Genomic DNA, 11,879 nt, shown 5'->3' on the forward strand with positions numbered 1-11,879 from the left:
CTTTCCCTAACTGGCCCAAGCCATGCTTCCTGTTTTAATTCCTGCCACCTCCTTCCAAGCACCCACTTTTCCAATGTCCTTTGAATGTGCCAGCTTGGGAACATCGTGGTGCCTTTGCACACGATGTTTCTTTTGCATGAAATGTCTCCTTTTCTTTCCTGCTGTCCAGAACATCCCTATCCAAACTTCAAAACCTGGCACCAATGTCACCTCCTTTGTGAAAGTGGGCATGAGGACTGCTGTTTGTCCATCCCCCTGACGTATCAAGCAGTGTCAGAAGCCTTCCATGCACTGTTGCACACATCCTCAAAGACTGGCAGGATGACCAGGCCCAGATGAATTATTTCCACGTTTATGGATATGAAAAACAAGGCTCCAAAGACTCCAGAAACTTGTGTGATGCTATTGAGCTAGTAAGTGGCCAAGAGTCAGTCAGTCAATCAGCAAATACGGGCAGTGCTTCTACTGCCTACCAGGCGCCCTGGTTACAGAAGAGGTAGAGACGGACAGAATCCCATGTAGCTTTCAGGTTGGAGAGAAAACAAAGTAGAAGTACCTGTCAGTGGACCCAAGAGGGGTCAAAATCCACACTGTGTGAAACTCTGTCCATCCCTCTCTGCTGTCCCTGAGGCTGTCTGGGCAGGCGTCTTCACTGGCCCTGAACCTTCTCTGTGCTACACAGCTGTGACCTCTGGTGATGAACTTCCAGGGCTGTGTCTTGTGTGTCTGGGTTCCTGGTGCTCATCACAGGCCCTGCACTATGTGACCATCTAAGGCTTGTTCAGCGCACATGTGAGTGGCCTGCAGGCTAAGTGGGTGGCCGGAAAGAGGATGACTGTGTAGATCCGGGGATCTAGCAGAAGAAGCTTTCCCCTTACCTGAGAGATGTCCATGACAGAATCGCAGCTAAGGGGCCGGGCTGACGTCAGATCGTTGGAGCCCAGCAGGGTGGAGATGATCCCGTTCTGATCAATGCGTCGGATCATGGTGCCGTCCACGAAATAAATCAGCCCAAACTTGTCCACTGTGATGCCTGGAGGCAGGGAAGCCGAAACAGGGAAGTCAGCCTGGGAGGTGATGGCCCACCTGTTCATGGAGCCTGCGAGCTGACTAGGCAGGCACCCCTCGCAGGATCTGACTGGGCCCTCACATGACATTCATTCCCCTTTTCAAGGTGAGCAGACAGAGGCTCACGGGCTTTCGGCAACTTGTTGGAAAAAGGGATTAGAAGCCAGGTTTTCAGATTCTCCAGGGTTCCTCCTCCTACCCTCCTGCCATCAGAGATTGCTGGTCTCCCTATGCGTCAGTCTCCCAGGTGCCACCACTGGCACTGGCCACAACACTCAGCTCTTTTCTAGATAGGGTGTCATTATGTTGCCCAGGCCAGCTTTAAGCTTCAGATCTTCTTGCCTCGGCCTCCCAGAGTTGCTAGGATTACAGGCACACGCCACAGCTGGTGCCTGGCCTTTAGATCAGGCTGGGAATCAAACCTAGGCTCCAGCATGGCCTCAGTCAGTGGAGCACAGCATTTCAGTGGTGCGTGCCACTGTGGCCGGGCCTGGAGTTGTAACTTGGAGTGGTGGAAGGAGGATCTTTTTCAATACCAATGCTGTGAATTATTTAAATTAACCTGGGTCTGAAGCCCTGTTATTAGAATAATCAAATCCCCTTTTGGATAACATTTTTTCTTTCCTAAGATAATTCTCCCTCATGTTTTTCTACTATTATTATTCTAGTTTCATTGGTCAATGCAATGGTGTAGAGTTTGAAAAGAATCCTACGAATTTGTGCAGAGAATACTGTTGAATTTAACTTCTCACAGAGGAAGGCAATCAGGATGATTACTCATTCATCTGCTCCATTCGCTAGGCTGTCTCACCCTGTCACCTTCTCTCTGACCCAGCTTGTGCGACTTTGGGCAAGTCACTGGGCACTTTTGTGTTCGTTTTCTCAACTGCCACATAAAGGGACTGCAGACCAGCCCTAGTGCAATAGTTAGGTGTTGTGCAGAAGAAAGCTGGAGCCCATTTGGCTGACTGGGGTTCGAATCCCAGGCTAGTTGGCTTCATGCTGGGTGTGCACACAAATGCCCAGGATCCTGATGGGACAGAGAACTAGAGGGAAAAAAAAAATGGACATGACTAGGCCTCTCAGTAGGTGCTTTATCTCCCCCGCCTCTCTCAAATATGTGCATGTACCCGTAGCATGAAAAAAAGGTAAAAAAAAAAAAAAAACCCAAAAAAACAAAAATGAGGGACTGTTTTAAATCTGTCTTCCTCATTTTTGGATGTTTGTGGGACTCACGTGGGGCACCCTAAAGGGAAAAAAAAAATGGACATGACTAGGCCTCTCAGTAGGTGCTTTATCTCCCCCGCCTCTCTCAAATATGTGCATGTACCCGTAGCATGAAAAAAAGGTAAAAAAAAAAAAAAAACCCAAAAAAACAAAAATGAGGGACTGTTTTAAATCTGTCTTCCTCATTTTTGGATGTTTGTGGGACTCACGTGGGGCACCTGCTAAAATGTATTCTGCTCCAGGATATGTCAAGTGGAACCTGACGGCCTGCATGTATTTTTGACAAGCACCCTGGGTGACAATGATACACACGGATGTCTGAGAACCACTGCACAGAGTCCATGCTTCTGAGCCCGGGATGTGGATCAGAGTCACCTGCAGAGGTTTCCAACATGCCACAGGCACCTGCTGGCCTCACTCCTGGAAGTACTAATCCAGGGAGTGGCTGGGCCTGACCAAGGCATTTATAAGACTGTGCGTGGGTGATAGGATTTCTGCTCTAGGTTGAGAATCATGTCAGACATACCCCCATCAGACCATGACCTGCTCAGGGGTGAAGATGAAACGTGTCCTGTGAGTGCCTGGGCTAGACGAGGAAGTGTAGAAATGGGTCAGAACCAGGTGGGGGACCACAGGCAATGACAGACTTGTGAGGGTCGTGGAGAACTAGAGGAGAGCTGGTCACCTTTGTTCTGTTCCATTTTCTAGGTGGAAGAAACTGGACGAGGGGGTCAGAAAAGGCTTCAGCAAGGTGGAGACACTGAATGATCAAGCTTTCTCGCTGGATGACCATGGGTAAGCCACTTCACTTCTCAGCCTCAGTTCCCCTGTTGCTAACATGTGGACTGTAACAACTGACCCATAAAAGCTGGCCCTTGATAATTACTAACAACTATGATCATTATGCAAAAGTGGGTTTCAGGGCCAGTGCTCTCTGGACCCATGCGTCTCTGAATGGGCATCAGGGAGGCTGAAAACACCCAAGGGCCTTGAAGTGATGGGACAACTGGAACTTAGGTGTCCCTTCACTCAGCTGGTGAGGCTGGAGAGTGATGACATGCGGAGGGCCAGGGCCTCAGGGCCAGGAAGTCTTGCTGTGGCCCTGCTTGCCTAGAATGGAATTCAGTCGTTCTTTAAGTACCAAGACAGGCGTTTCCAGCCTGCCCGGCTGGGCCCTGTCTTTCCCTCCCGTCCTCTGTGACCAAGGAGCTACCCGTGTGAACAACGGGGCTTCTTGTTTACAACGTTGGCTGCACAGGCTAATAGATTAATAGTTTCATTTTTCTCCTTTTGTTGTGCTAAATGAACGGACATCTCTTCTCCTCCCTGCTGCAGAGTCTGCAGAGAGTAGTAGACTTGTCATTTCTATCTGGGTTAATTATAGCCTTTTGGGCAACTGCGCTGCCACCCAATCTGTGTGAGTGTGGGGGCTGTGGGTTGTGGTGGGGGGAACACACACGCATGTGTAGCAACTGAGGAGGGCCTGCGGGGAGTAAAAGTCCTCAGAGAAAACTGTTTTCTTTTCTTTTTCTTTTCTTTATTTTTTTTTTTTTTTGAGAGCTTTTTTTGCTATAGGGTGTGTGTGCTTGCCTGAAAGACAGAGACAGAGAGAAAGACCCCCAGGGGGGATGGCCACACCGCAAGCCCTTCTCCTCCATTCTCCTCTTGGGATCTTGGGCATGCACGTGCACACATATACGCCTGGTGTGAGTTTAAGCCACCAGGTCCGGGACTTGAACCACGGTCGACTACATGCGAGTCCAGCAACATAGCCATTATGCCAACTGCTGGTCCCTCCAAAACTGTTTTAATTCTAAGAGCAGAATGTTACAGTGGAAAAATATTTTTAAATGCCAGAGGACATGAGTATCCATGAGACAGAGACAGAAAACAGAGTGAGAAAAAGAGAGAAAGCTCCACCTCCAGTGGAGTCTGGTCACACTGCAATCCTTTTTCCTCTCATTCTCTATCCTAATAGGATCTTGGGCACATGCACGCACACACTCAGTGTATTTACCAAGTTGCTGGAGCTGGGAATTGAACCCTGGTTTGCCAGGTGTGATCCGGCATCCTCTGCATAACATTTAACCTCTGTGCTACAGGACTGGTCCTGTTCTTTCTTTTTTGAAATAGACAACACCTCCAATAAATGTTGTTGACAGTATTTAAAAAGCAAAGTCTTACCCCTAGGATTGGTGAGTGTAGCTTCTGTGGCCTTCCCACCATCCCCACAGCGAGTGTCATCAAAGGGGAGGCACTGGTCACCTGTCCCCGCGACCACCTCGGAGTTCTTGACCAGGTCCTTCACCACCACTGTGGACTTGATCTTAAAGACGCGCCGGCTGTTGGTGTCAGAAAGGAAGACGGTCCCGCTCATGGGGTCTGTGGTCAGGTAGTACTTATGTGCCGGGCTGTGACTGGGGAGCAAGGACAGGCCGGTTAGGGAGCATTTCCTTCCCCGACCCTTCAGAGTCCAAACTGAAAAGTCCTAACAGGACATGGTCCCTCTGTTGGGTAATGGTTTCCCCCATTTTTTGGACCTCAGTGGTTGGCCTAACTATCCCTCACTCCCTCCCACAAAAAGAACAGAAAGTTCTTGCAAATGACTTCAGCGACCAGCCCAGTGCCATGCCCTATCAGGTGCTAGATACGCATTTTCTTACAAAGATTGTCCCTGAGGCTCACTCTGGGTGAACTGTTCATTCAGAAACAGAGTTGCTTGACTTTGGAAAGCACTTTGAGAGGCCCAGGCCCGGCAGTGGTGGTGTAGTTGGTAAGTGCTGATGAGCCAGTCTGGGGCCACTTGGGTCCCTGACTAACATGACTGGGCTGGACATGGCAGCGTGCCTAGCTGGGACATGGCAGGGGTCCTAGCTGGCTGGGAGGCTGGGGTATGGAGACCACGATAGAGAGACCCTATCACAAACACCTCTCTTCCTCTCCCTCTCCTTCTCCCTTCTCTCTCTCTCTCTCAAGAAAACAGACAAAACCCAGATAAAACAAAACAATACTTAGAAAGTTCCAAAACACAAGCCCTCCTCTGCAGGATTTTTCCAGCACCTCCCACCCCCATCTGGAGACTGACAGATATGACCCCAGTAGGTCAGACTCCTGGCCGGGTCAGCGCCATCTGTTGTGGATACTCAAATTGCACTTCTCAGGAGTCCAGGAGTGTCCTTGCAGTCAGATAGAAATGACTTGCGAGGCTAAGTAACCTGTAGCAAAACCCAGGGAAAATAAATAGGAACGATGATGGCTATTTCTGGAAAAGTCATGAAGACGGGGCTGTGCCAGCAGAGGAAAGAGAAGGCCGACTGTAGAGAGGCATTAGGGAGACAGGGCACCGCCCCCAGGCACAGGAAAGGGAAACAGCACAGGGTTCTGCATCGCTCCAGCCTGGGTGCCAAGTCTAACTGTGATTTCCAGGTTCTGGACCCTGGGCCAGTTACCTGGTCTCCTGAGTCTCAAGTTTTCCTCATCGACAACAAAGGGGGGTTACCAGCCGCCTCGCTAGTGCACTGGGGAAATTATTTAGCATCGCGCACGGCACAGAGCAAGCACTCAGTAATTGTGACTGCTACTTAATGACAAGTGATTGCATCTGTCTTGGCATTTGGAGATGATCTCAGAGTCGGTATCTCTTATGAAGCTTTGGTGTTGTTGTCATGGTCCTGAAACACCATTTCTTCCGAGTCTCAGGCGCTCTGAGGTTGGACTCTTCATATGTGGGAAGAGAGTTTTTCATTCCTGTGCATGGTTTGGTCATTCATCAGGCCCTCAATTCGTATCTCAATTCTGGAACCCTGGAAAGTCTTGATTTAAAGGAATGTGTCTCTCTTCAGACTGGATGGCGGGCGTTGGTCACTTGCAGGACACAGTGGGGCACTGAGTGTGCCCGGGGCTCAGGGGACAGACTGAGCAGTGCCCAGAGCACCAGCCTTGAAAGGCAAGCAAGAGACTCAAGTCTAGAAAGATGCTATTTCACGTCTCCCAGGCAGCTAGGTTTTGAGTTCTTTTGAAAAACAGAATTTTATTTTACAGCTTGGGTTTTTGATTTTAAAAATTTTTAAAGAGATATTCCTTTTGAAAAACAGAATTTTATTTTACAGGTTGGGTTTTTTATTTTAAAAATTTTTAAAGAGATATTTTTGCTATAGGGTGCATGTGCTTGCTGGAGAGACAGAAAGACAGAAAGAAATCACTCCCGGTGGGGAATGGCCGGGCTGCAATCCCTTCTCCATTTTCCTCTTGGGATTTTGGGCATGCATGTACATGCGCTCAGTGTGAGTTTGAAGCTGCTGTGTCTGGGACTGGACCCGTGGTCAACTACAAGGGAGTTCAGCAACATAACCATTTTGCCATCTGCTGGTTCCACAGGTTGGGGTTTTACAAATCTCAAATGAAGGCTAGGGCTCCATAACCTTTTCAGTGTCTAGGTCACTGAGGGTCTTAACCAGGCCTTGAATGCTGGCATTAAGAGCCCCTTGCTTTGGATGGTATCCTTGGGAACTGGGTGCCTTTAGCAGGGTCAGACATCTAGTCCCGAGGCTTTTCCTCCTATTTCCTCTTCCTGAATTCAACTACTCTGATGTGATCCTCTCCAACGTCCTTCCTTCTAGTCCTCCCACTACTCCTTCAAACAGAAGGAGTCCCTCTGCCTGTAGCCTGGGCCTGCATCAAGTCTTTCTTCCCGATCTCGCCCACACACCCACATGTTGTGTCCATTCCCTTGCAGGATATCCCTGCCTGGCAGCACCAAGGCCCTGCATGTCCTGTGGCTCCATCTTCCCAGCTCCCTTCCAGCCCTGTGCTCACAGACACCCTAGACCCCAGGCACACAGATGCCGTGGTCCTCAAATATGTCTTTGTGGGACAGCACCTGCTCTTCCTGCTCTGTGAAGTGTCCCGTCCCCTTCTCTTGGCTTCTCATTCCTTTCCTGTCACTTTAAACAGTACCTGTTTGGGCAAACCTTCCCCGGCCTTTCTTTGTGCACTGAGACACATATCTGTCATATGTGGGTTACAGGACACTTAACATGAGGCCGTAACTGTTTGGTCATGTGTTTTCCTGCCAAACCCAATAGTAATCACTTGCCTTATATATTGGGTCGTCGGAAAAGTCATGACGCAGTTTTTGCATAGAAATATAACGGAAAAGAATTATTTCTGATGACCCAATAGCCTAACAGGTGGCACCTCCATGTCTAGGTTATTGAGGCAGTATTTTCATTTGGGTTACTAGCTTTTCTTTTACTTTTCTTTTCGGGGTGATGGCAACAGGACAGATGCCCTGTTTATGCTGAAATTCCCCTGTGACTTGCTCTCTAAAGTAGCACGGATTTAACCTTTCTAGATGACAAGATTCTGGCTGGCTAGAACGCAGTGACCCCAGGTCCTGTGCTGCGGCTCTGAGGAAACCTTGATCTTTTGGGTTTTCTGGTGACAGATGCAAGGCAGGGTGATTCTGTGGGGGCATAGAAGGGGATGCTGTCCACTTCGATTAGCCAGCCCTCCAGAATCCCAGCTCCCATTTCCCTGCACTGCCCAGAGAAGTCACCGTAGGGTTTCTCCGACTGGTGAATTCCAGGAGAGGGTAGCATTGGCAGGATTCTCCCAGAGTCTGCCAGAGCCATGGCTGCATCTTTTAAGCCCAAGGAGGAATCTGAGGCCCGGCTTCAGTAAGTGTAGGGGACCTAACACTAGCTTCGAGCTCAGATGGGTGGGTTCTCATTTGTGCAAGTCCCCTCAACAGTTTAAGTGGGAGGACGCTCAGTTGTCTGACAACTAAGGGCCTGCTCTGTTTTGTCCACAGGCTCATCATAAGGATCAAATATGGCTCTCCATCTCAATAGCCCTTTCTGGTTTGTGGCTCTCTTTGAACACCCTTCACCTCCTTTCCTCCTCATGCCCTGGAGCCGGAAGCTGTGCCTGTGTCCCCCAATGCCTGTCCGGCCCTCCCGGGCTGCAGCACCATGAGATGAGGCGGTGACCCATGACATGATGCACCATGAGCACTGTGATGCTGATTCAGCCCCAGACGCTGCACTAGCACCGGCGTGCACTGTGCTGGTCTCGCACGACCTCGTTTACCTGCCACTGCCATGTGGAGGCAGGCATTTCCTTACATTTTGGAAAACGGAGACAGAGAGGGCTGATGACTGGAACCAAACACTCCTTAGGGGAAGAAGGAATTCAAATCTATGTCCATTTAACTTCTAAGTCTGTGTTCTTCCTACTTCTCCAAACTGCTCAGGGCCTGGGAAGACCCACTGCCCGACCTCCCCTGGGGGTGCCTACTCATCTCCCCAGTCAGCTGGAGAATTGCTCGCTGCGCGGCGAGGACTGAGAGCTGCCTTTAGAGAGCAGGTGGATGATAACACCTGTGTCTGCAGCACCTGAAGACTGCTCTGTTTCGCTGTCTCCTCTGTGACACTGTGCCCTCCTCAAGGACAGAGACCAACCTCCAGTCCCCGGTGTTTCCCCTGGGGCTGATTCAGAGTGAGTACTCCAGAAAGTTCTGTGGGATTTATGAATGAATGAATGAATGAATGAATGAATTCCTTTTGCGCTGACTGGAGTGTACAGACGAAACAGCTACTGCTAATCATTTTAGCCTGATGGTTCTTGAACATAGCTATACATCAGAACCACCTGCAGAGCTTTAAGAACGCTTTCCTCATAACGACCAGAGGGCCTAGACATCTGTACTTCTGAGATCTCTCTAGGTGAGTGTGGGGCATGGTCCAATTTGGGAATCATGGCCTTAGACAGTATTTTTCAAACCTTAAAGTATAAATGAAACTTCTGGATATTTTGCTAAAATGTAGATTTCAGTTCATTGTAGGGGGGCAGAACCTGAAAGTTTGCATTTCTAGCAAGGTCTCTGAGCATTCCAATGTTGACTGTCCTTCAAGGAGCAAACCATAACTGCCCTCAGGGCATGAGAAGGAAGATGTAAGCTGAGACCCTAGGCCCTGTTCTGTGCAGGGAGCATCTCCAGGATAGGGGACAATACCTGATCCAGTTTGGATTCCAGTATCCAAAGTGGAACCGATCAGAGTAGAACCACAGCTCTGGTTTCAGTGTTTGCCTAGAAGTTCCCGAGGACTCACAACCTTTTCTAGATCTGCAAACATTGTCAGGGCCCCTCTGGAAGTGACAATTTTCAATTCTTAAGTGAAAGAACTGAAATCAAGTCTCACTCTACTTTCTTTCTAGTGGGTCATTGGAAAAGTCATGACACATTTTTGCATAGAAAAATGTAGAAAAACACGTCATGTCTTTTCTGACACCCAACAGATGGTATAGGGGACTTCCTAGTAGGAGCTGGGAGCCCACGAGTCTCCTGGGATAAAAGGTGATCTAGTCTCTGCTTCTGAGTGAGAATTCTGCTGCATGCAAAGAAGAGTCCTTCAATCCCATTGGTGGCAGCCCTGGAAGAACTTCTCAGAACTAGTGGGAAGAACCTGAATGTTGGCGCCGCACGGCCAAGGGTTCAAATACCAGTTCTGTGCCCAGTTTGTTATGTGACTTTGGGGAAATCACTTCATTACTCTGAGTCTCAGATTCTTTTTCATTTGAGAAATGGGGATAATCACATCTCCTTCAAAGGGTTATTTTTGAAGACAAAACTGCACAAAGAACGTTACTCTCTGGGTGCAGGCCCTATCCCAAGAAAAAAATTAAAAATGCCCCCCCAAATTGCAACTTTTAAGCAAAGCCAGTCACCTTGAAAGTCCTCTAGAATATTTATATTAGTGCATAATGGAAAAGCTAAATATGTCATGCTTAATATTGTTCTGTACAACCGATTTCCTGGGGCAGTGAAGGGCACTATTGAATTAATATAGTATGTGCAGCCAGGCTGGATACAAGTTTTAGTTTGAATGTACTTCCGAAGAACACGGTTCAAAACATTCCCCCATGGCTCTAGGGAAGCAATATGGAATGAAGTGAAGAAGCCTACTCCTTGAAGGGGTCCATGGAGGAAGATGCCTAAGAATCACAGGGCTTTGTGCTGAGCATGCCCAGCACAGCGGGCTGGTTCTGAGTCTGGAAAGGACAAAGGCAGAGATGGTGCTGGTCTAGGGGAGCACTCTGTGGCCACCAGCCATGGACACAAATGGTATTGCTGGGGGTAGCTGGGACAGCTAGTGGAGGAAATGGGGGAAATCCTAGAATTTCTCTTTTCCACCTCTAACATTTCCTGGTGGGGACTCTGAGGCTTGGTGAGAGGAAGGGATTTGCCAAAGTCCAGGTGCCAGTGAGGTCAGAGTTGGAACCCAGGTTTTCTGTCCCTTGAGTGTCCTTAGAAAACTGGACGGCAGAAAGTGATTTCTTTCTTCCCTTACACTTTAGTTCCCTTTAGAAATTGTTTTAAGCTTCCGCGTAAACAAGGAATTGAGAGCGGGCAGGAAGCTGGCTTTGAAACCAGACTATCAGATATCAAAGGGTCACCAACATTGGGATCCTAAAGTACAACTCTTGCAATTTACAGGCGATGAGACTAGAGACCACAAAGTGGAGTGACCAGTCCAAGGCCACATGGTGAATATTCTGGACAAGTACCCTGTCCCCCCGAGTCTTCCCAGCTACATAGACATGCCCTAGACAGATACTGTTTGCAAGGATATAATGGAATGTTTCCAAGGTAATTGTTAGGTCTCTGTCCAGGGATTCCATGTGAAACGTACTACTGTGTGTTCTGCAGAACTGAAGTTGAGGGAAACACCTCGATGTGTCATTTATTACGGTATCACCCATATAAATCTCAGCGAAGATTGCTTTCAGATTTCAGGGTTAGGGAAAAAAAATAAAACTCTCTCTAAAAATCAGCATATCCTCCATTTCTGAGAATGCAAACCATGAAAATAGTGTTTTCCAGTTTGCTCTGGCTGCCAGGAAGCTCAGGGTCTAATTTGATATATAATCACATACAAGTAGTTCTGTTTTTCTTTTGCTGCCAATTTCTGTTTAACATATCTTTACACACCCACACGCACGCACATGCGTGTGTATATATATATATATATATATATGTACATATCTGCTATATATATATAAGAGGACTGAATTTCTTCTTGGTAAAAATGAAGGCATCATCATATAATCATTATTGTTATGATAATAACAAATTATACTATACTAATAACAACGTAGTATGCAATTGCTATTGTTGCTATAATTTTTTTTTATTATTATTGTTACTACCATTTCTAGAACTCCTTCCTGTGCCCACAATCCTGAACAGTTTACAGAAGTCCCCTGTGATCTTTAGACAACCCTCCAAGAGAGATTTAATTAACCTTGAGTGAGAGACCAAAGCTCAGAGAGATGAAGTAATGTTTTCAAGGGTACCATTTTTCCATCTGTAACACTGTATGCCTACCTCACTAAGTGGTCTGGGGATAAAAGGCTATTACCTGTGCAAATCATATAACCCTCTCTGACTGCATAGTAAATGCTCTGCAAGTGTTAATTATGATGATCGTAAAGCAATATATATAGTTATTACCTAAACAGCACACCTGCTTATTAAGAAATAGGTGAAATCATTATTGGATTTCAGGTCTGTCTGACTCTTT

The 11,879-nt window shown here is 47.7% G+C and overlaps 1 protein-coding gene across 1 annotated transcript in view; it reads right to left on the bottom strand.

Moving 5' to 3' along the window:
- The window catches only part of TENM4 (teneurin transmembrane protein 4), a 665,800-nt gene that overhangs the window by 53,093 nt on the left and 600,828 nt on the right, over window positions 1-11,879 (bottom strand). Inside the window, 2 exon segments of the mRNA XM_027765687.1 lie at window positions 879-1,033; window positions 4,480-4,712. Coding sequence (XP_027621488.1) covers window positions 879-1,033; window positions 4,480-4,712 — 388 coding nt within the window.

Source organism: Tupaia chinensis, unplaced genomic scaffold (genome assembly GCF_000334495.1).
Source record: "Tupaia chinensis unplaced genomic scaffold, TupChi_1.0 Scaffold139431_1, whole genome shotgun sequence".
Taxonomy (NCBI): Eukaryota; Metazoa; Chordata; class Mammalia; order Scandentia; family Tupaiidae; genus Tupaia; species Tupaia belangeri.